Genomic DNA, 25,563 nt, shown 5'->3' on the forward strand with positions numbered 1-25,563 from the left:
TTGACATTTGAACAGTGAGACACATATCAGCACCATGGACAGCTACCATTTTAGCATGTTATGTTGTCGCTGTCAGCCAAATATGTGGCCCAAAAGCATATTAATGTGATTTCATATTTTAGACATTGCTAGAACACACACTGGTAAAGAGAAAACGTTATTATCTGTCTCAAATAAACTTGGGTGGAAAATACTCCGTTGGGGTTCTACTAACCAAATATGTTCCTCCAGTGATGATCCATGGCAAGAAGCCTCCAGTGATGATCCATGGCACGAAGCCTCCAGTGATGATCCATGGCATGAAGCCTCCAGTGATGATCCATGGCACGAAGCCTCCAGTGATGATCCATGGCACGAAGCCTCCAGTGAGGAGTCATGGCACGAAGCCTCCAGTGATGATCCATGGCAAGAAGCCTCCAGCGACGTTCTCCAGTCCGGAGCCTCCAGCGACGGTCTCCAGTCCGGAGCATCCAGCGACGGTCTCCAGTCCGGAGCATCCTGCGGCGGTCTCCAGTCCGGAGCCTCCAGCGACTTTCTCCGGACTGGAGCCTCCAGCGACTTTCTCCAGCGACTTTCTCCAGTCCGGAGCCTCCAGCGACTTTCTCCAGTCCGGAGCCTCCAGCGACTGTCTCCAGTCCGGAGCCTCCAGCGACTGTCTCCAGTCCGGAGCCTCCAGCGACTGTCTCCAGTCCGGAGCCTCCAGCGACGTTCTCCAGTCCGGAGCCTCCAGCGACGGTCGACGGTCTCCAGTCCGGAGCCTCCAGCGACGGTCTCCAGTCCGGAGCCTCCAGCGACTTTCTCCAGTCCGGAGCCTCCAGCGACGGTTGACGGTCTCCAGTCCGGAGCCTCCAGCGACGGTCTCCAGTCCGGGGCCCCCAGCGACGGTACCCAGTCCGGGGCCCCCAGCAACAGTGCCCAGTCCGGGGCCCGCAACGAGGGTGCCCAGTCCGGGGCCCGCAACGAGGGTGCCCAGTCCGGGGCCCGCAACGAGGGTGCTCAGTCCGGGGCCCGCTACGAGGGTGCCCAGTCCGGGGCCCGCTACGAGAGTCCCCGCACCAGAGGTGCCACCAAAGTGGGGGGAGCCAGTGTTGATAAAAGGTGAGGTGTTCAGGTGAGCGAGTCGGTCAAGGATCGGTTCAGACGAGGAGTTGAAGTTTAACAATCAGCAGTTTATTCAGAGTAAAAGTATTTGGTACAGCGTATACGGGCTCTGTTCTTAGAACTCTGAGGGAGTCAGAAAAGAGAGCCCCTAAAACAGGTAGTATACATGTTTTATACAATACAAAAAGTAGGTTGATTCTAGGAGTCCTGGTCTTGGGATTGGTCCTGGTCCGGGCGTAGTCCCCGCTTATTGGCCCAAGGTTGTTGTTGCCATGTTCCTGAATATCCCTTGCTTAATGTCTGTTTTGATTTGCGAAACAGCTTGCATGTACACAATGTTGATAAGCTTAGGATCCCTAGAAGCTCTATTAGGTATTAATGCGGTGTGTGTGGTTCTCTGTGTTTGAGTGTGAATGTGCGTGGGTGGGGTGTGTGTGTCTGTGTGTCTTCCAGGCATCAGCAGATATGTCATCACAAGATGAAGTCCCTTAGACCTCTGCGGTTGACCCAGTTCCTGTTTTCTTGGCTGTATGTGGAAACATTAGTATGGCATGCCAGAAGCAACATACTGCAAACACACTTGTAATATAATGTTCATTTGCTTTGCCTTTTGTTACTAAAGGCTAATGCATAGATATAAAGGCTTATCTTGGCTTCAAGCATATATGAGCATCAAAGTTTTTCTTACACCAGTGGTGGAGCGGGGTCTGCGTCGCGCACCTGAGCCGCCACCGTGGATAGATGCCCACCCAGACCCTCCCCTATAGGTTCAGGTTTTGTGGCCGGAGTCACAAAACCTGGGGGGGTACTGTCACGCCCTGACCTTAGAGATCCTTTTTATGTCTCTATTTGGTTGGGTTAGGGTGTGATTTGGGGTGGTTATTCTATGTTCTTTCGTTCTATTATTTGTATTTCTATGTTTTGGCAGGGTAGGGTTCTCAATCAGGGACAGCTGTCTATCGTTGTCTCTGAAAGAGAACCATACTTAGGTAGCCCTTTTTCCCACCTGTCTTGGTGGGAAGTTGACTTTGTTTGTGGCACATAGCCTTAAACTTCACGGTTTGTTTTGTATTGTTTATTGTTTTGTCGGCGTCATAATAATAAAGTTAAAATGTACGCTCACCAAGCTGCACCGTGGTCCACTTCATTCAACAGCCGTGACAGTTCCGTTTTCAGGGGGCTGTGTCAAACAGCCTGTCGAACAGCCTTTCTTGTAATGCCTACATTGCGTCCTGCATGTTAAATTAATTCCAAAACAATAAATGAATTGACTTTTTTTGTGTTGAATATCCGTTGGAAAAACTAAACCCGTAACACTTTTTTTGTTGCTTACCCTAGCGTGAAATAAATTGCCATTCCATACACAACTTCCATGCACTCTTGCCTTGCGCTAAAGGCAGTGCCAAAACGACAGAGTTCCTTAGAGAATAATTAGAGACAGGTTGAATCCTGTTGAGTGTTATGATAATTAACTCATTATTAGTAGGCTATTTACGTGCCCATTTTGTACAACAACTAAATTGGGGTTTATGATATGCCCAGCCTTGATACGAGTGATGATGTTATGCAACATGCTGTAACGGGCCTGATAACGGTAACATTGTAGTGAAGTTGCATTAACGTTAGTTTTAACGTGCATTATTATAGGCATTAATCTTTACCAGTTATTTATGCTTACTAAATAAATATTGGTGGGTCGAGTTGTCCGTCGTCATCATAGGGGTTATGAAGGGGGTTATTTTTTTTCATAAGCGGAGAATTGTGAACTTTTTTGAAGTGCCATGATCAGGTGGCTAACGGACAAAAATAAATGAATAAATAACGTTAAGTAATGACAAAAATAAATAATATTTTATGCTATCTAGCTCAGTTAATTAATAAACTAGCTAGCTACAGTAGCTAACGTTAGCTAACGAATGAGGTTTTAGTTCTGGCAAATAACGGATTTTATTTCAAATCAGCCAACCCATGAGAACATTTCACGATGGAGTTGCCGTAGTTCTAACCTTACATTGTTAATATTTTATCAATGAACAGCAACTTTGTGGCCTCATTTGTCAAATCGGCCAGCTACTTCGTTTCAACTCACGAAATACCTCTTATATTGGTGCAACATGTCACTAATCATAGTTAAAAACCGTTAATCATAGATTTACTGATCCAGATTTAAAATTAAGAAAATTGTCAAACTATTCAGTCAAACGTAACACTACCTCATGTTTACGGTGTGAAGCATGCTTGCTTATTGAACTCTCTGCAGTACTTAAATATTACAGACAATTTTTATGTTGATATAATGCATTATATTTTAGGAGGTGCACCATTTGAGGTAAAAACTTGTGTTACAGTATATACAAGCAACTTTGTGACTGCTAAAGATGTGTAATGTAGAGTTCATTCATGTAACTATGGCTACACAGAGAGGAGGAATCATCCACCTGCAGTCAAATTGGATGATGGGAGCAATGATTGGGGTCTAAATGCTATTCAGTCTTGGTGTCTTCTCTGTAATTTGCCATTGATATTTGGTGATCTGGTAGAGAAAGATGATAAATACTGGCAGCTGCTTCTGTTACTACTACAAATTGTAAATATTGTGTTTTCTTCTATACTAACAGAGGGCATGACTATCTATCTGAAGCACTTAATTGCTGAACATCATAGGCTTTTCAAGTATTTGTTTCCAGATAGAAGTCTGTTACCGAAACACCACTTCATGATACATTATCCCCGTTGTATAAGGAATACTGGGCCCATTCTTCACTCGCGGTGTATGCGCTACAAGGCAAAACATAATTTCTTTAAAAAGCAACTGAAGAGTTTTAAGAATGTCATTATGAGCTTAGCCAAGAAACACCAAAATTACATGGCATATAATTGGGAAACTTTCAGTCAGGAGAGACTACCTATAGGTCCAGGAAAGATGTCAAGGCTCAATGACCTGAAAGAAAGCCAAGAGATTGCTGCCAAGTTGAATGTCTCGGTGCACACAAATGTTTTGTCAGTTAAATGGGTAAAGCACAATGGTACAAAATATCGTCTTGATTTGGTCATATATGGTGAAGTAGTCATTGAAATGCCAGTATTTTACAAAATGAAGGCTTTTGTTCAGAAAGAGGAAAATGTTTTTTTGGATGGGTCAGCTCTTGAAACTTTGTTTTGATGATCATTTGTATGCATTTAAAGTTGTTTTGAAGCAAAGTCCACCATGCGTGGTATTTCCTGTAAATTACATCATGTACCACAAATTTGCTCATGTCATATGGAGCAAGGGATTTTTTTGACTACATTGCCCCCTACTGTCACTTGATAACAGTTTAAGCCAGGGCTGTTACGTATGGTTAGGTTGTGAGAAACATATTTGTTTTTAATGTAAATATCAGCATTTTCCAACAAACCTATTGATTTTCTCGTGTCAAATGGAGCAGGGGATTCTTTTGACTACATTCTACTGTCACTTTATGACAGTTTAAGCCAGGGCTGAGACTTATGGTTTGGTCATAATAAACATATTTGAATGTTGAAACAGCTTTGCTTGAGTTTATTGTTAAATTCCAAGTGCTTTTACAAAATATAATTTCCTTTTACTTGGGGGAAGAGTAAATACATTAACACTGAATAGAGTAAACACATTTTTACTCTAATAGGAGTCATCGTAGATCAACACTAGCAAGTATCACTATAACACTCAAAGTGTTGATTACCTTTTAGTGTTAAATGTTTATCAACACCGGCCAGTATAGTAGAGTGTTAACTTTTTGCACTCCTCAGTGTTAAATCAACACTAGAAATGTAACACTTTGATCAGTGTACTTTGTACTCTGTGTAGAGTGGGACTGTAACGATCGTCCCGGGAAGAAGGTGACCAAAATGCAGCGGGATACGTGTTCATATTTATTTTAAGGAACTGAACACTGAATACAAAAATAACAAAAGGAAAACCCGAAACAGTCCTGCAAGGTGAAACAAACACTAAACAGAAATACAATTACCCACCAAGCACAGATGGGAATGAGGCTACCTAAGTATGGTTCTCAATCAGAGACAACGATAGACAGCTGCCTCTGATTGAGAACCACACCAGGCCAAACACCTAGAAATACAAAACATAGAACAAAACATAGAATGCCCACCCCAATTCACGTCCTGACCAAACCAAAATAGAGACATAAAAAGGGAACTAAGGTCAGGGCGTGACAGGAACCATATGTACTTGCTGACAGTGTTAAATTTAACACTTGTTGATTTAACACTTTCAAATGTACTGTGTATAATGCATGTTAAAACTAATGTTAATGCTACTTCACTACAATCTTACCGTTATCAGGCCCGTTACAGCATGTTGCATAAAATCATCATCCGTACCAAGTCTGGGCATATCATGAACTCCAATTCAATTGTTGTACAAAATGTGCATGTAAATAGCCTACTAATAATGAGTTAATTATCATAAAACTCAACAGGATTAAACCTGTCTCTAATTATTCTCTGAGGAACTCTCCACAGTAGATATGCTGCCATTTTATCAGGTTAAACCACCTCAAGTGGCTGTTTAGAATTAATCTCCAATCTAAGTTGATATATTATTTTTAATTCATTGAGCAACAGGCTTAAAATTGATCTAGGTTTAAAGTGAAAACTAAACTTAGATTAGAGGAAGGATTTAATTTAACTAGGATTAATTTAAAACTAGCTTTAACATTTGGTGCAACAGGTTTAATAGATCAACCTTGATTTAACCCAGTTTAAGAGTTAATCCATATTGGTGCAACCCACCCAGAAAGTTGTGGTAAAGGTTTATCAGATGAGGAAATATTAAGCTCTATGACAAAACGTAATTAGATGAGCAGCATGTAACTGGAGAGGTTGATGTCGAAATAAGCGAGGATACACTGAAATGTGTTTTTTCAGATGAGGCAAATTGGATTTGGATTCAGGCATACCACTCCAAATTCAGGCATACCACTCCAAATAATGATGTGTTTACATTGACTTGTGATGAATGGGAGAGGATCCATTCGGAGAGAAGTGGTAGGTATTTCAAAACGTTCTCATGGGTAGGCCTATTAGCAGGAAAGATTAAAGAGTAGAATCCTTACTGTGTAGTACATTTTCAACATCATACATTTTCAGACATATATTTAAAAAAAATTTTTTATAGCTCCATAGAGGGAGAAACTTGCATTGTAATTTTATAATACTGCCGCATATAAGGTGCACAAGGAATTAACAGCCAATGCCGACCTCCGCTGTTTGGCTGCTCAGAACAGATGTGGTAGATACACCACTGTTGAGGAACATAACATCTGAACAACGCACAAATAACTTCTGGGATTCTGCTGAAATCAAGTCACTACAATTACTGAAAGAAAAACTTAAAAATGAAACATCGGCACAAATAATAGTTTCTCCAGTACAGTGCTATATTTGTACCGCATAGTGTTCAGGCAACCCATTTTAAAATGTTTGACCACAGTAAAAGTCCAGCAACACTGCATATTATTCAGTACCCCATGAAATGATACAACATATAGATTGCCCAGACCCTACTGAGTACTCCCCACTCCACTTTTACATCAGCACAAATGATACTTTTTTCTCTATGAGCCCTTATGTAATGCATATACAGTGATTTGCATTGTGGCCAGTGTATTGGCCTTAGTAAAAGTCCAGTAACACTCCGTATTATTCAGAGCCCCATGAAATGACACCATATATGGATTCTACAGACCCTACTGAGTATTCCCTACAGTATTTGTATTGCGACACCTAGAACTAGATTTTGCTCTGGTTTTCTGTTCTACTTGATAACTAATTGCACCCACCTGTTGTGCCAGGTCTAAATCGGTCCCTGACAATGAAAACAAGCAGTGGAGCTAGCTTCGAGGTCCAGAGTTGAGTTTGAGGGCGGAGTGATTCTTATTGTGGGCAATGGAATGGGTGGAGTAAAAGGCCAGCAACACTCTGTATTATTCAGAGCCCCATGAAAAGACACCATATATAGCCTACATTCCACAGACCCTACTGAGTATTTTTTACTGTGGCACCTAGAATAGTCTGTTTTACACGCCAATAATATTCCATATACAGTGATTTGCATTGGGGCTATTTACTTGGCCTTGGAACATGTTTTAAAACACACATGTATTGCAAATGTCACTTAAATATTTATATTGTTCATGTTTAGGCAATTATTAGTTTATTGACATGTTCTACTATTACGTGGGGGACTTTTATTTTGAACATTTCAGATCGTCACGTCTTCCCTCTGGGTGGGTGTTGTAGAATTTGGATTTACCTGTAGCCGCAGGTAATAACCTACACGGGGAGACGAAGGAACAGAACACTGTGGAATTTACCAAAAGAAGCTTAGTCTTCAGTGGATAGGGTTGGTAGCTAGCTACATGTCTTGAAATCGGCTGACTTTGTTGTGAAGAAAACACAGGTGGAGAGTTGAGAAACCGATACACACCAACTCGACCCAAAGAAAGAACGTTTTCCTTACGGACTTCCGTAATTTTATCGGCGTCAAGAGTTGCCAAAAGTAACCCAAGCGATTTATGCGGTAAGTTAACGTCTCAAATGTTCACCGTATGAAGAAGCGTATCCTAATTTCGAACAAGCTTAACTCTAGCCCGACATAAAGTGACCTTATAGATGACGTGTTTGCTTTTTGAAAAGTCATATTTAACAAGCTTTCCAATTTTTTGATTAACCTACAAAGGTATTATACCTGGGTAGCCTCCCGATCAAAATAGACAGAGCACGCACGGAAAATGTATCCAAAACAAAGTCGTTGTGACACTTCCACAGGCCAAATTTATACGCGATTTAGATTGACTTGAAAGATATCAGAATTTGACTTTTTCCTATGGCATTCTCTCCAATTGCACGATTAAAGCATATATCTGCAAAGTAGCCTACAACAACTATCTATAGGCTGTATCTCAAAATAGAGTATTAGTTCAATGTTTGGCGTCAATAGTCTACTTGTTGCAACAGGAAATGATTCATGTGACTGTGACTGGCAAAAGAGATGATTAGTAAGCATAATAATTACTGTGTTTAGATATGACTATAAAGTGTTTATATTCCATTGTTCCCATCATATTGAAAGGTCCCGGGTGCTTTGAGCCATGCCTGGCCACAGCACAGGGGCTCCTCAGAAGTCCCGCCACGACAAACAGCACAGGGGACACAGCACCAGGGCTGACGGCTACAAGCAGGGCCGCACCATCTCTAGAGACAGCACCGCCAGCCAAGAGTCCTACAAGGACCCCCATGCCGACCACAACACACGGGAACAGTATAATGGTGACCACACCCGTTACTCTGAGGGCCAGCAATGCCGCAGAGGAACCCCCCCAACACGACACGTCAGCGGGCGGGGGTCAGAGACACTGGGGTTCATCCCTGGCTCAGCGGACTCACCCCAGAGCACAAATGCATGTGGCTCCTGTGCCTCTATGGGCTGGAGTGGCTGCAAGGCTCTCCTCTGCTGTGTCCTCACCTGTGGCTTCTGTGGCAGCCGGGATCTCTGTCTGCCTGTCAACAACGAGAGCTCCACGGACCACCCCGGCAAGGCTGACCCTGAGCAGCCCCACCCCCCCAACGGCGTGTCCGTGTCCAACCCCACCTGCGGCATCCCTATGGAGCCCAGCATCAAGCCTTCCAAGCAGCCCTCCAATCTGCCTCCTAGTGACAGCTTCCGCTACAAGGACGTCCGCATCGGGGGCCAGACGGTGGTCTATCCCACCTCGTCGTCGGGCCCCAAGCGGACGCGTACGGGCGGCAAGGGCGACAGCCAGCGTCCCGTCAGCAACACCAGCACCATCTACTCCCGGGAGGACCTGGATCTGGACGACCTGAGCGACAGCGGCACGGACATTGACTCGCTCATCACTAAGAAACTTCTAGAGCTCTACGCGCTGCACCAGATCGACCAACTGGCCAAGTGCACATCGGACTCGTCGTTCTCAAGGAAGACCAATGAGATCAGCGAGCTGATCTGCAGCATTGCTCAGGACTACAACCTGGAGCAGCGGGAGGCAGAGTGCAGGCTGGTGCACGGCGTCATCCGCATCAGCACGCGCAAAGGCAAGAAGAACAAAAACTCAAACTCCCAGGCCCAGGAGCCAGTGCACCAGCAGCCGCGAGCAAACGGGAGGAACGACCGAGGGACCCTCCTTCCTGACAGTGGCAATGAAACAATGACGTACACCTTTAACAGCAGTGAGAGTAAGAGGGTTACAACATTCATCTATACATTCAAAATAACTAGTGCATTTCAGGTATTGAGAGTCTTGAGAGAATAAGGGTGACAAAGTGTTGTCTTTCAATTTAAGTCAGAAAATCCAACAATGAATTCTTTGAATTACAACAATGAATTACTTTCCCATTTAACCACCCACTTTCCCCTATTCTTACTTCACATGTTTATGTTGCATACCAAAACTATAATCATAGTCTCCATAGATGACTCTGCTGAAATGCTTTTGGTGCGCTAGTGTTTGTCTCACCTCTTCGGCATCATTGAGTCTCCCTTTTCTATTCATTCATATACATCTATGTTTGAGTAACACTACATTGCATTTTTACCACAGTGGAGCCTGAGGTGAAAGTGTCGGAGCTGACACGGTCGGACGAACTAGCCAGGAAGATGAGGCACTACAGTGGAATAAGTAAGTACTTCTGGATAGGAATTCACAGTAGGAGGGCTGATATAGGATCAGTTTAGTATTTTTATATCATAATGAATGAGATTTCTAGGACATGGGGTACCTGATCCTAGATCAGCACTCCTCTGTGATGCTTTTAGAAAACGTGCCCTAGCCTAGCTAGTCTAGGCCAAACCTGCTCGTACAGTAACATTGTTTGCCGCTTATTTTACAGTATTTAGACTACTACTATATCAAGACCCTGTACTTCCCTATACCATAGATGGTGTACTGTATAAGATCCAGTGCATTCGGAAAGTATTCAGACCCCTTCCCTTTTTTCCACATTTTGTTACGTTACAGCCTTATTCTAAGATTGATTAAATGCAATGTTTTTCCTCATCAATCTACACACAATACCCCATAATGACAAAGCAGAAACACGTTTTTAGAAATGTATTAAAACAAAAAAACATTAATTACACAAGTATTCCGACCGTTTGCTATTTGACTCTAAATTGAGCTCAGGTGCATCCTGTTTCCATTGATCATTCCTGAGATGTTTCTACAACTTGATTGGAGTCCACCTATGGACATGATTTGGGAGGGCACACACCTCTATATAAGGTCCCACAGTTGAAATGTACATGTCAGAGCAAAAACAAAGCCATGAGTTGGAAGGACTCTTCCTACAGCTTGCCGCCCGGCCAAACTGATCGGGAGAAGGGAAGGTGACCAAGAACCCGATGGTCACTCTGACAGAGCTCCAGAAGGACAACCATCTCTACAATACTCCACCTATCAGGCCTTTTATGGTAGTGGCCAGTCGGAAGCCACTCCTGAGTAAAAGGCACATGACAGCCCGCTTGGCGTTTGCCGAAAGGCACCTAAAGGATTCTGACCATGAGAAACAAGATTCTCTGGTCTGATGAAACCAAGAATGAACACTTTGGCCTGAATGCCAAGAGTCCCATCAGGAGGAAACCTGGCACCTCCCTACGGTGAAGCATGGTGGTGGCAGCATCATGCTGTGGGGATGTTTTTCAGCGGAAGGGACTGGGAGACTAGTCAGGATCGAGGGAAAGATGAACAGAGCAAAGTACAGAGAGATACTTGATGAAAACCTGCTCCAGAGCGCTCAGGACCTCAGACTTGGGCAACGGTTCAACTTCCAACAAGACAACAACCCTAAGCACACAGCCAAGACAACGCAGGAGTGGCTTCGGGACAAGTCTCTGAATATCCTTGAGTGGTTCAGCCAGAGCCCAGACTTGAACCCGATCGAACATCTCTGGAGAGACCTGAAAATAGCTGTGCAGCTACGCTCCCCATCCAACCTGACAGAGCTTGAGAGGATCTGCAGAGAAGAATGGCACATCTGTATTTTGATATTATTCCCCAATCTTGCAGCGTCATACCCTAGAAGACTTGCTGCCAAAGGTGCTTCAACACAGAACTGAGTAAAGGATCTGAAAACTTATTGTAAATGTGATATTACTGTTTATGAATTAGCAAATATTTCTAAAAACCTGTTTTGTCATTATGGAGTATTGTGTGTAGATTTGAGGGGAGGAATTAAACAATTTGATCAGTTTTAGAATAACGTGACAAAGTGGAAAAATTCAAGGGGTCTGGGTACTTTCCGAATGCACTGTATAACTTGAATCTGAGCCAGCGTCTATTTACAATATGGTGGGTTCTGTAGCATTTCAGTGTTATTGTTCTAAGCTGGAAATACTCTCCCATATCTGATCCAATACATGTTTTCAGAACAATAACACATTGTTTCCTTGTTGTGGCTCATGGAATGGTTATCTTTACTTGTCCTGGGCAGTGTTCATTTAGGCACCAAACTGAAGAAAACGGACTGGAACAGGGAAGGACTAGCTAGACTTGTTAGAAACGCTCATTTTCCATTGCAAAAGGTTTTAAAATGTTTCTAGCTGCGTGCCCTGATGAACACAACCATGGATTCTATGCGGCAGGCAGCAGAGGTAGTAGGCCTAACCTCTGGGCTGACTGTTCCGGTAAGTCATGGTAGCTGAGGGGCTCTATGGTCAACGCAGCTGTAGTACCCAGTGCAGCTGCAGGCATTTTCTTACCTCTCTGATTACCAGTGGCATACCGTGCTTTGATGTGACTCCTGGAGAATAAAAGCCTTCGCATTCCTCCTTTTTCCGTGTGCTGTTTTCTCCTGGCTATTATACCACCTCCCCCTCTCTGCCACCCTATACACCCCTTGCATCCTATCTCAGTTTCCCCCATTCGCTCAGGGTAGGTGGTGTATGTCGTCCCCTCAGGCAGCGTATCAGGTGACATTAAATGCCTGCCACATAATGGTCGACGGTTTATTGTGGAATTTGGGGAGTAACCCTGATTACAGCTTTTTTTTTGTTATACAGTGGTGAGAATGGAAGGTGAGGGGGGAGTCTTGTTACAGTGCCTTTGGACGGAGGGACATTGTGGCGTTTTCACACCATATGCGACTGGTCATTTTCTATTTTTATTTGATGAAGGGCCAGTTTACTGGACACAGATTTAAAGCTAGTCCTGGAAATAAAAATGCTCAATGGAGAATATGTGGCTTTTAGATCCAGGACGAGGCTTAATCAGTGTACAGGAAACCGGTCCCATAAGGTATCGTGTGGTTCAGTAACCATTATAGTGGTAACTTCAACTATTGCTATACCTTGTAGTCTCTGTCCATTCCAATACTGGCTGGTAAATGTTTCTCTCTATTCTGGCCCTCCTAGCTGACTCCTCCAGCTCAGCTATAGCCTACTCGCACTACCAGCATGACACAGAGACTGACTCGTCAGGGGCCCCACTGCTGCTCGTCCTCTGAACGTCGTGACAAGGTCAACACAACGTCCAGGGCACAACATTCTCAAGGGCCTCAACTGAACTGGGGCCGCTGGCTGTTGTGTGATAGGCTGATCAACAAACATTTACATCACACTATTGTTCCTCCAACACTGTCATGCTTCCCTGGAACTGTAGTAGAAGGCAATCTATAGAGACGGAGAGGATCTTAAGTGTGGGACTATTGAAGCCATCTCTTCACTCTGGTGTGGAATCAGCATGTCCTTCCAAACCATGGAACCGTGAGTGAGGCCTGCTTGCAATGGGGAAGGGAGAGATGGTGGCACCACTCTACGGGTGCACAATTGGCACATATCTGAACATCCGAAAAACAAGGGGATTTTTTTTTTTAACAAGGGAAAGCTATGGACTTTTTTATATTTGCATGCTATGTTGTAAGTTGTTTTTATACTAGTTACGTTGTTGCCTTGCCACTCCAAGCAGAGACACTAAAATCACTCCATGCCATTTTTAACTCCGTTCTCAGTAAAGTGACTGACCCTAATGCATAACCGTCCCTGTTTAAGTGTGCATGTGACAGTTCGTTAGGGCAAATTGACACCCTACCATTTGGCCCCAGTAGCAGGTTTAGCTTCATACTTTACTTTGTGTCAAAGGAGTTACTTTGTACAAAACTTTTTTTTTCCGAAGTTAATGTTGCTTCTTGGTTTGTGTAAACATCTCTTTTGAAAATGTAAATGGGTATTTTGGTCACTTAAAAAAAAATAAAGTCAATCTATAGGTACATTTTTATAAAAAAAAAAAAAGGAATGAATCCCCTTGCCTGTTTATGCCAACTTGCTACTGTTTAATTCAACTGTTTATATAATATATGATAATATAGTTAACTTAAATCTAATAGAGTATGCTTATTGTTTCGGTATGCACATTTGATTGCATCCTAACTTGAGATCGAGTTCCATTGACACCGATGCTTGACTTGAGTTAAACACAGATCTCAAGGATGGATTCAGGCCATTGAGTCCTGAAAATTGCTCTTTGCTACTTATGTTTATGCACAGATGTGTATTACTGAGGAAGTCTTGGGATTTTGTGTTTTTGCTGTTGGGTTAGTCTCTCTGTCACTTGATCAGATTTATGTTAATGGTCAGCTATGCAGCAGAAGGGGAAAAAAAGAGCTGGTGTAGGCTTTACATTTTTAAGAGGCCTGTACTGGTTATTGTCAAGCTTTCAATCTTTCCTTCCCATGTAATGTGTTAACTTATATTATTTCAGCACTAACTACTCCTGCACACTTGTTTTGCCTGCTCTCCCTGTCACAGCAACATGCTTGTGCAACGGTTGTTGGGCTACTTTATCAGCACCTCTGTATTTCTCCCCATCTCTCAAATTACTGTTGTCAACCTTCTCCACCCCCCGCCCTCCCACACCCCCGGTCAGTGTGTTGTCAGCCTATTTCCGCCCTCAGAGAAAAAGGAGGAACTCGTTCGACTGGTTTTGACAAAAGAAAGGATATAAAATCCTGCCGTCTGTCCTGAGTAGTTCATCGCAGGGGGGAGCATTATCAAGAAAATGTAACCTGCTTTTGAGAATTTCTCTCTCTTTGTTGGGGTTTGTTTTGGTTTTCCCTGGCTCTGCCCCCTCTGCATTCCAGTTCTACCTGTGTGAGGTGTCATGAAATTATAGTTATTTCACAACTAACACCTCATGCCAGGTCACATGACCGTATACATACCTTCTCTAAACCGAATGGCACAGAGAATGTATCTTTTCTTGAATGTTGACATGTTGACAAATTTCAACAAGCTTACAAAACTCCTAAGTTTGCCGTGGATAACAGATTTGTGTCATTGAGTTTATCATCTTGACTCATGTATGCCTGATTTATGTTTGGAAGAATTGAATTGTGTTAGAAACGTTAACCTAATGAAGGTTACATCCGAATCCTCCTTGTCCTGGTGTCAGTTTAAATGACCGCCACAGGAGGGAGCAGCGTACCACAAGAACTGAAAATTGTTGCCCTGCTCCAGCTTAAAGGGGAAATGCACCAGCTGATTTGGCCTTGTTTTTTGGCTTGTTCCTCAAGAAATGGTGGCGGCTGTGACTGAAGCCAAACGCGAGTTGGTTTGGATGTGTGGTTGGATATATGGGTGTTTCTCGGGTGTGTGGTTGGATATATGGGTGTTTCTCGGGTGTGTGGTTGGATATATGGGTGTGTGGTTGGATATATGGGTGTTTCTCGGGTGTGTGGTTGGATGTGGGGGTGTGGTTGGATGTGGGTGGTTCTCGGGTGTGTTGTTGGATATGGGTGGTTCTCGGGTGTGTGGTTGGATATGGGTGGTTCTCGGGTGTGTGCTTGGATATGGGTGTGTGGTTGGATATGGGTGTTTCCCGGGTCTGCCCTTGCTACACCAAGACACACCTATCTGTCAGAACCTTGCCCGCAGCTGTTTCTCCTCACGCAATCACCAACAAAACCTCCAGCAGGTTGAGTTGAATAAATACAGGCAGATGTATGGTGAGACGCCAGAGGAAGCTTTGGATAGGTCAGTAGCGAACAGAGTAATATGAGAAGAATGCAATTGCTGAATTTATGTAGATATTCTAAACTTAAGTGTTATGATAACTTTCATATGTATTAACAGGTTCATGTAGAAAAAACAACATAATACCATAGAAGCAGTGTTCTGCTAATATGAGTGTGCATCATTCGTTGTAATTCCCAGCCGATACAGGTAGTGTGTCTATTGACAATATTGTCTGGTGGTAATTGGGGCCATCTTGGAAGACATGTCAGAGTGGTTATACCTTCCTGTGTGGTATCCCATATACAACAGGAGTTTCCTGATCCTGGTGCAGAATAAAGTTTCCCCCCCCCCCATATTGACTGATACCATTAAATTCCCTAATAAATAAAGACAATCCAATTAAAAGTTGTCTAGTAAAATGTTTATGCCAGGTCTCGCCTGTACATGTACGGCAGTCCAATCATCTTGGAAGTCTCCATGTGCTGGCTCCATACATGTTTCTGTGAACATGTATGGAGAGCTCGGTCCCGTGTGGCTCAGTTGGTAGAGCATGGCGCTTGCAACGCCAGGGTTGTGGGTTCATTCCCTACGGGGGGACCAGGATGAATATGTATGAACTTTCCAATTTACAAACTTTCCAATTTGTAAGTCGCTCTGGATAAGAGCGTCTGCTAAATGACTTAAATGTAATGTAAATGTAACACATACACACATAGTCACTTCTATTACCAATGTGTTGTGAAATGTCATGTTTGTAATTGTATTTAACTGCCTTCATTTTGATGGACCCCAAGAAAGAGTAGCTGCTGCTTTGGCAGGAACTAATGGAGATCCATAATAAGTACAAATGGCAGTTAGGTAATATCTGACATAACTCAGTGCAACTCGATATTAGGAAGGTGTTCCTAATGTTTGGTACTGTATACTCAGTGCCTATATTATTATTATTATTATTAGAAGTATTGTTTCATTCACTTCTCTTTTTGACCTGCACTGTTGCAGTTACATGTGACTAATAAATGCTTCTAATCTTTAAAAAAAGAAGAAGAAAATAAGAGGTGAGGCTGGAGGTGAGGTCTTTGTTAGAGGTCCTTGGTTCGAGCTTCGGCATGACCCGACTCAGGAGGAAGTGGTACTCACTAAGCAGGCTGCATGACGTCCTTTCTTTCGACGCCAAACCCACTGCTGGTGTGCGTGGCCAAAGAGCTCTACTTTCAGGTAAAACAAATGTAAACGCTTGGAGTTTGCTAAACGACATTGGCACTTGGATTGGAACCTGTGCTATGCTCAGGTGACATGAAAATAGAGCTCCGTGGCCACGCACACCAGTGGTGGATTTGGCATTGAAGGAAAGATGCAGAAAATAACCCCATAACTACTGTAAAATATGTTGGTGGATCTTCAATGTTTTTTTGGGCTACTTTGCTTCCACTGGTCCTGGGGCCCTTTTTTATGGTCAACGGCATCATGAACCTTAGTACCAGGACATTTCTGCTAAAACCTGGTTGCCTCTGCCAGGAGGCTGGAACTTGACAGCAAGTGGATCTTCCAGCAAGAAAAGAACCCCAAGCACACATCAAAATCCACAAATAAATTATTAATTGACCACAAAATCAACATTTTGCAATGGCCGTCTCAGTCCCCGGACTTCAAACCCATTGAAAACTTGTAGTTTGAATTGAAGAGGACAGTCCATAAGCACAGACGAGGATATTAAGGATCTGGAAAGATTGTGCATGGGGGAATGGGCTATTTCAAACTGTTTTTCAGGGTGAAATCTGAATTTGAGATCCACAAGTGTGATTGCATGGAAATTCCACTGTTCCAGTGTTTTCTGAGCCTGGGGTGATTTTACGTCTAGGGCTCAGGAAGCTACATGAACTTAACTTTGTATAAAATCATACATTGATGTCAATGAAATACTTGCTTTTGTATCATAGGATTTGGGCCTCAGTGTGTAAAATTACACTGAACAAAAATATAAACACAACATGTAAAGTGTTGGGCCCATGTTTCATGAGCTGAAATAAAAGATCCTAGAAATGTTCCATATGGACAAAAAGCTTATTTATCTCATTGTGTGCAGAAATTTGCTTACATCCCTGTTAGGGAGCATTTCTCCTTTGCAAAGATAATCCATCCACCTGACAGGTGTGGCATATCAAGAAGCCGATTAAACAGCATGATCATTACACAGGTGCACCTTGTGCTGGGGACAATAAAAGGCCACCCTAAAATGTGCAGTTTTGTCAGACAACACGATGTCACAGATGTCTCAAGTTTTGAGGGAGTGTGCGATTGGCATGCTGACTGCAGGAATGTCCACCATAGCTGTTGCCAGAGATACTAATGCTAATTTATCTACCATACGTCGTTTTATAGAATTTGGCAGTAAGTCCATCCGGCTTCACAACCGCAGACCACATGTAACCACACCAGTTCAGGTCTGAGACCAGCCACCCGGACACCTGATGAAACTGTGGGTTTGCACAGCTGAAGAATTTCTGCACAAACTGTCAAAAACCGACTCAGGGAAGCTCATCTGCGTGCTCGGCGTCCTCACCAGGGTTTTGACGTGACTGCAGTTTGACGTCGTAACCGACTTCAGTGGGCAAATGCTCACCTTCAATGGCCAATGGCACGCTGGAGAGGTGTGCTCTTCATGAATGAATCCCAGTTTGAACTGTACCTGGCAGATGGCAGACAGTGTGTATAGCATCGTGTGGGCAAGGGGTTTGCTGATGTCAATGTTGTGAACTTTTTTTTAAGGTATCTGTGACCAACAGATGTATATCTGTATTCCCAGTCATGTGAAATCCATAGATTAGGGCTTAATGCATTTATTTCAATTGACTGATTTCCTTATATCAACTGTAACTCTTTGAAATTGTTGCATGTTGCATTTATATGTTTGTTCAGTGTATATTGTGGAAAACCTTGTAGTACCTCATAACCTTGTAGTGCTCAGGTTTTAATAGTCAAAAGTTGCCTTGAGTCCATATCATTTGTTTAATAGATCCCTCTATTGCATTAGGAGAAATCTGCAAGCCTAAATCCTCAAAACGCATTGAGCATGATCCACACAATGGATGGCATGAACATCAGACTCAAATAAGTAAGGTTTGAAATATGTCACTGCCCACCAGCCAAGAGCTGTTGAATTTACTGCTGTGATAAGTCCATAGAGCACAATGCATTTATGTGGTTTGTGTTTAGTCAGTTTAGTTCACATTGGTCAAAGCAAAAGAGTAAGTTCACGTGCCAACCTTTAATTAGAAGACATCAGGGGGCTGTAGAGAGAGACTTGTGGTACAACTACACTCAAAGAGCACAGAAAGATCATGGCCGGAGATCAACTCCACGTACTGTACTTCTGAAGGAGCTACTGAGGGGCTTTGGATATAGTAGAACACCCAATATCAGATTGTTCCTCAACTAAGTGGCTGTTCCACAGAGCTGGATCTCAGAGCGTTATTGAAGTGGACTCATATTGGAAGATCAGTGTTGAAAATACAGAAAGAGTAGAGAGACTGAGAGTGGGGCTTGGCTGTGGTCTGGTTGTTCATAATTTTAAAGCTGAGGATGCTGGACGCTACACCGGTCAACATTATGCTACGGAATATGGCCCAAAATATGGGGATGGTTTGGTTTATCTCTCTGTCCTTTTGATCTCTTCATCGACACCAGCACAGATCTAAAGCCTCTCCCGACCTTCCTTGACTTCACCCCAACATTCTCAGACCAAAGTCCTCTCTCTATGATGTCAATCAGTTGCAGAGGACTCTGTGTGGCACTGACCTTAATGGTTGTCATAGTTGGTGTTTACACCAAAATGAGGGACCTCCAAAAAGCAGAGTTTTTTTCAGGCATGGAGGCGACAGAGCACCAAGTCTTGGGCTGATGTCCTGCTCCTCCTCGCTCTCAGTTCTCTCTTAAAGATGCCATGTTCTCTACTGTCAATGTATTAATTGTGTAAGTCCTTTACTGATTGTATTACTTTTACTGTTAGCTACATTAAATGATGTTTGGAAGATTTGAACATGCATTTATTATATATATATATATATATATATATATATATATATATATATATATATATATATATATATATATATTAAATGTTTTCTGGAGACATATTCCTAGGCTCCAAAGCCTTTTTCTTGGTTTCGACATAGGGTTTTGCTTTTGTGAATTGCTCTGTAAAAATGTCCCATACTCATTTGTGAATACAAAGGAATAAAATAATGTATAATATATCTTTGAGATCTGATAGATCTGTCTTTATGGCAGCATAAATAAACACTCTGTGCTGTGTATTCAAAGAGCAGTAAGAGACGTATTTTTCGGTAACACTGTACTTGTAATATTTTCACCTATATTTTTTTGTTGTTCAAATGTCCAGTCTAGGGAAACTAAATGACAACCTCATGTTAGACGGTGTGACGCTCTACATATGTTGAGATTGTATTCTTTATTTAGATATACAGAACGCCGTGACATTTTTTGTTCAAGCCCGACCTTGGCTTCATTAGACTGAAAATATAATTCCTCTTCATATCTTATTGGTATGATAAGGAGAGCTTAGTGACTGTTATTGACCGTTGAGACAGTCACTATGCAGTTCCGTTGAGGCTGTCTTCTCGTTGCTGCGTTGAGCCACTCGTGAGAGGAGAGAGGCAGCAAGATGACGGTACAGGGCACCCAGCTGGTAAACCACCTTCCAAAGTGCCCTCTGTACCAGTGAGGTAATACAGATAAAGCTTGCTGTAACTTGGGCTCAAACACAATATGAATCAATAGGAACTGGAGTAGGAAGATGGAGACTTGCGGAGCACTCTCACACTACTGTGATAGCCTTGTCTATGTATGAAAACATCACTGATGCTCCACACCACTCATTCCCAATTCCCAACACAGATTCACTCTAACCCAATGATTAGGGGGGGAGAACGTGGGCTTCGAATTCTGCACATATTATTCCAGTGCACTGCTTATTAGTAGTTACTTTAGAAGAGATATGTTTAAATTGAGCTTGAAGAGCTTCTTGAATGGCAATGCCAGCTCTAATATAGACCTCTTGAACAGGAGACGTTTAATCTACTGTGGCTTGGCTAATGCTGTTTGTATTCTTGTCTCGCAAACCATATTCCAAATTGTAAAGACATAACCCAATAATTGTATAAAAATATATTTATAGAAAATAGTCTGGAGGCAGTCCCAGAAATGATTTACATTGTTCATGCAAACATACAGAAAACAAACAATGTATCTAAACGGTATTCTGCAAAATATACATGATTTTAAGGAATGTGTATTGTAGACCATCTGATATAACCAGTAAAATGTTGCTATTTTTTTGTTGTTGCTAATATACAGTAAATGTTGCTAATTCATAGTTGGATGTAAACAATAGCAAACTGTTCTCATAATTTCCAGAGACATTTTTTTTCTTCCTATTTGGTCAGACATTTGTTACTGGGAATAAAGAATACACATTTATTTCCCCTTATAACGAGCTCTTATTTGTCAATCTCTTCACCACATGACCAGACACCCCAACTCAGTCCCGGGGGCTCAATATCCCTCACAGTGGGAGCCCACACCCCTCAAGTTCAAGTTTCAACTTTATTGTCCCAGCGGGAAATTATATAAAGTCTCTGTATATCAGCCTTGCAGTAGCTACCTGCTGAAGAGCATATCGACCAGGAAGTCCAGTAGATCTGCTTGGCCAATGACAGGACGGAAGAAGAGCTCGGTTATAAGGTTGGGTGTGATGGTCTTGAGCATGGAGGCCGCGAGCAGGATACGAGCGAAGCGGCTCCGGTCCCCAGGGTGGAGTGATTGTACCACCTCCCTCAGAGCATGCTGAGCCTCCTGCTGTAAGCCCTCCACGAATAGAGCTGCCTTTAGGTCTTTCACATCTGTTGAGGAGGACAGAAATGTATCATGAGTGGACAAGCTACATTTCATACACAGTGGTACAGTACAGTACTGTTCAGTTATATATGACATTGCAATTGATTTTTGTAAACCTACTGGCCAGCTGGATTCACTGAAAGTATTTTATGTTTTGTTGCGTGTGTGGACAAGCCTAACAAGTCTTATTTAATGTTTGAATTCTGTATGTAGGGAGGTTTATTAGATCATCAAGCAGCTGTGGGGACGTAAAATCCCTACCGAACAAACACTTCCATTGACTCGTTGAAATATTGAAGCTTTAAGGCAAACCTTACCTGGGTTAAATATCATGGTGCCCTTGAGGTATGCGTACTCCTTTGGACTTAAATCCAGACTCCAGAACTTTTTGAGGCACGACTTGAGTTTGTTCACACCAGCCAATGTGGGCTGCTCTCTTTCCGTCTCTGAGCTCTCTTGAGAATTCAAGAGGATTCTTTTCAGCATGCTATCGGCAGGGGTGTCGATGACGTCAAAGTTCATGCCTTCCTGGGCCAGACCCAAAATAAAGAGTGGCGCCCAGCAACTTTGGAGGAGCGATAGTTGATCGTTCAGTGGGAGTTGGTTGAAAGCAGGTAAGTTCTTCATAAAGTGAATTGTTTTCACCAGCACTCCCGATGCCTCTTGGCAAATGTCTGCTGGACTTTTCAAGCACACTGTCCGTCGTATCTCGCAGTTGCATCTATGAGGTATCAAGTTGTAGTTCAGGCTGTTGTGGCTTGACTTGGAATTTTCTCGATTGAGGATGTTGTAAAGGATAGCACTTGACTGCCTATCGTTGTAATCTGTACATGCGTTATCCATTTTGACGAGACACAGAACATACTCTCAAAAACAAAATGAAAAGCTGAAATACATTCAAATGTTCTTGGCCTACCAAGACAGGCTCTTGTTGAGGTGGTGTGTGGTTGTGCGGATGCCTTACACCGTGCTTCTATTTATAAGGCCAACCCACTGAGCTAAACTCGTGCACCTTGACCTGTCAATACTTCCTCGGCGAAAAACAAAGAGCCCCTAAAGAGCAGACAACTCAACTGACGGCATCCCCTAAAGAGCAGATAAGGTATTCTTATTGAAAACCAATGGATAGAGCATATCCATATCGGGCGGGGTAAGCCTAATCTGTGAGACTCTGTCATTACCCAAGGCTGTACCAAGCTACCAAGGACTGTGGGAGTACTCAAGCACACTGCATATAGCTCCGCTCATTGCCAGCTCACACCTAAGTTGGACACGGGCCAATGTAAACAGGTAAGGGAGCACTGACCTGTCAGCTAAGTCCTTGAGAGATGTACCCAACCTTTAGTTTAGTTCAGGCTTCCAAAGGGCTAAATATACCAAAAACAGTAGGCCTGCATAACCGAATGGATTTCTTGGATAAAAATGGCGTTACATGACATCTTACATTGAACAAAAGCTTACAAATTCGTTGTATACAACGCCAGGAACGACAGACGGATTAATAGTGAAACATAGTGGAATTCAGTGTGGATTTGGAAGCTACAGCCCTTCTGCCCTAAACTCTGATCCCAGTCATGTGTCCCCACCGTATATTCCACACTGACTCAGAAGCCTGTCTCACCAATAATGTGTTTTCTGGGCAAATCTGTCCAGCAGACGTCTCGATACCCAGACCCAAACTAATACCAGACCCTGACCAAACCAATACACAACCTTTTGAGACCCACAACAAGATCCAAACTCTTCAGACTGAAATCCAGACCAAGTGTATCGAGAGCCTGACAAGCGGAAGACCAATTCAAATGTGGAAAAACCAGATCCAGAACGAGACCCAGAGCAAGACCAGTCTGAAGGCATCCCATCCGGTTTCCACAAAAAGCAAGGTGCCCTGACACTTTTGTGTTGTGTCATTACTTTTTGTCACATAACTCTGACAAGAGATATCTTGACCACACGAGTTGAGAGACTAACTATGGTCTGGGACCATGAGCTGAGAACCCGACCTAGACCTGAACATTGATGCTGGGACCCAGACCCAGACTCAGTGACCAAAACCAAGACCACATTTACCGTATGTGGCATTGTGTGATCTCAAGACCAAAACCACAAGATCAAGATTCCGACTCTGGTTTCAACCAACTCAACCATTTAAAGTATGTAAATATATTTTAAGCGTTTTGCAAAAAAAAACATGATTATTTGTCTCTTTGAACATAAACAATCAATTGATAGATTTTAAACATGTCTGTCATTGAACAACCCCATGCCATTGATTAGACAGTGAAACACACAAATGTGAAAAATTGGTAGATATGTTTTGTTATCTTTGCAGTGCCTAGCACAGAGGTTTGAACCAGATAAGCTGATTACTTTATTAGTCTGATAAATTGTCATACAGTGCATTTGGAAAGTATTCAGACCCCTTGATTTTTTCTACATTTTGTTACGTTACAGCCTCATTCTAAAAGTGATGAAATTGTTTTTTCCCCCTCCTTAATCTACACACAATACCCCATAATGACAAAGCAAAAACTGATTTTTAAAAGATGTTTGCATATGTACTAAAAAAGTAAAACTGAAATATCACATTTACATAAGTATTCAGACACTTTACTCAGCACTTTGTTGAAGCATCTTTCGTAGTGATTAAAGCCACAAGTCTTCTTGGGTATGACGCTACTAGCTTGGCACACCTGTATTTGGGGAGTTTTTCCCATTCTTCTCTGCAGATCCTCTCAAGCTCTGTCAGGTTGGATGGAGAGCGTCGCTGCACAGCTATTTGCAGGTCTCTCCAGAGATGTTCGATCGGGTTCAAGTCCGGACACTGGCTGGGACACTCAAGTACATTCAGAGACTTGTCCCGAAGCCACTCCTGCGTTGTCTTGGCTGTGTGCTTAGGGTTGTTGTCCTGTTGGAAGGTGAACCTTCGCCCCAGTCTCAGGTCTTGAGCGCTTTGGAGCAGGTTTTCATCAAGGATCTCTCTGTACTTTGCTCCGTTCATCTTTCCCTCGATCCTGACTAGTCTCTCAGTCCCTGCCGCTGAAAAACATCCCCACAGTATGATGCTGCCACCACCATGATTCACCGTAAGGATGGTGCCAGGTTTCCTCCCGACATAATGCAGTGCTTTAGACCGCCTTAGACGGCTGGGTTCTCGGTCACCTAACTGACCAAGGCAAGGCCCTTCTCCCCCGATTGCTCAGATTTGCCGGGCGGCCAGCTCTAGGAAGAGTCTTGGTGGTTCCAAACTTCTTCCATTTAAGAATGATGGAGGACATTGTGTTGTTGTGGACCTTCAATGCTGAAGACATATTTTGGTACCCTTCCCCAGATCTGTGCCTTGACATACTCCTGTCTCGGAGGTCTACGGACAGTTCCTTTGACAACATGGCTTGGTTTTTGCTCAGACATGCACTGTCAACCGTGGGACCTTATATAGACAGGTGTGTGCCCTTCTAAATCATGTCCAATTCATTGAATTTACCACAGGTAGACTCCTGAGCTCAATTTCGAGTCTCATAGCAAAGGGTCTGAATACTTATGTAAATAAGGCCTTTCTGTTTTTAATTTTGAATAAATAAGCAAACATTTCTAAAAACCTGTTTTCGCTTTGTCATTATGGGGTATTGTGTGTAGGTAAACAATTTAATCCATTTTAGAATAAGGCTGTAATGTAAAAAAAAGTCAAGGGGTCTGAATACTTTCCGAATGCACTGCATGTGTTTGGGTAAGGAGGCGTGGTAGGGGGACCCTGGTTACCACAACACTATTGCTTCAATATCTTTCATACTTTTTATAATATTTTATCAAGCTAGAGTCTCTGATACACTGTTTCAACTATCAAATATTGTTTCATAGCTATCAAAATGTCTAAATCAGAGATTTCCTGCTGAAAGTAGTCAAGGTCAAGGTCATGAGCTGAACGACTGCAATAAAGAGATTGCAGGTGCAGGCCGCCGATGGCATCGCCAGTCATCTGAATGCTTGCATGACTTCCACTTTTAGTCACATAATTCTGACATGAGACGGTGCCCATTGGTGTATTTTGAGTAGTCTATCCAAACAGACGAAAAAACATCAACATGTTACGTCTGTGGGATATGAGGGTTATGAAGAACTATTCTACCGGTGTGCTGGTTTTTGCATCAATGATTATTTGGACGAATCCCGATTTTGTCGGGGTACACCTAAACCTGAATTTCAGAAGGGGAGGGGATTTGGCGCATGTACTTGGCTGGGAGGATTTTAGAGGAGGGTGTGGAAAGAGGATCCACCCTACCAAAGAGGATCCACCCTGGTTCCACCACTCGCACTAGGTCAAACACCTCAACCTCTCCGCCATAACAAATTGAGTAGCTCGCAGGAGGCCAGCGCTCACGCAAGATGTGGTTGATGCAAGATGTGGTTGCAGAAATACATTGGTGAAGTGGTGTGCATAATTGGTGTGCATCTGACTCGAAATCTATAATTTCAGATATAGTCCTTATTGAGTAAGGATGATGAGACAAATTGGCTAAAAAGAAAACTGATTTTAAGAT

At 42.9% G+C, this 25,563-nt stretch overlaps 2 protein-coding genes across 2 annotated transcripts; one reads left to right on the plus strand and one right to left on the minus strand.

The window, feature by feature from the left end:
• The first annotated feature begins 7,323 nt into the window (after nucleotides 1-7,323).
• LOC139573938 (keratinocyte differentiation factor 1-like) lies at nucleotides 7,324-13,350 on the plus strand. Its single transcript, XM_071397942.1, has 4 exons — nucleotides 7,324-7,666; nucleotides 8,219-9,339; nucleotides 9,705-9,782; nucleotides 12,512-13,350. The coding sequence occupies exons 2-4, from the start codon at nucleotides 8,238-8,240 to the stop codon at nucleotides 12,601-12,603; spliced, it is 1,272 nt and encodes a 423-aa protein (XP_071254043.1). The 5' UTR covers nucleotides 7,324-7,666; nucleotides 8,219-8,237; the 3' UTR covers nucleotides 12,604-13,350.
• Nucleotides 13,351-20,284: 6,934 nt separating this feature from the next.
• LOC139573939 (nuclear receptor subfamily 0 group B member 2-like) lies at nucleotides 20,285-21,976 on the minus strand. Its single transcript, XM_071397943.1, has 2 exons — nucleotides 21,343-21,976; nucleotides 20,285-21,030 (listed from the first exon to the last, which is right to left on the minus strand). Exons 1-2 carry the CDS (start codon nucleotides 21,866-21,868, stop codon nucleotides 20,789-20,791), a joined length of 768 nt encoding a protein of 255 aa, XP_071254044.1. The 5' UTR covers nucleotides 21,869-21,976; the 3' UTR covers nucleotides 20,285-20,788.
• Nucleotides 21,977-25,563: the final 3,587 nt, after the last annotated feature.

This window comes from Salvelinus alpinus, chromosome 4, assembly GCF_045679555.1.
Source record: "Salvelinus alpinus chromosome 4, SLU_Salpinus.1, whole genome shotgun sequence".
Lineage (NCBI taxonomy): Eukaryota > Metazoa > Chordata > Actinopteri > Salmoniformes > Salmonidae > Salvelinus > Salvelinus alpinus.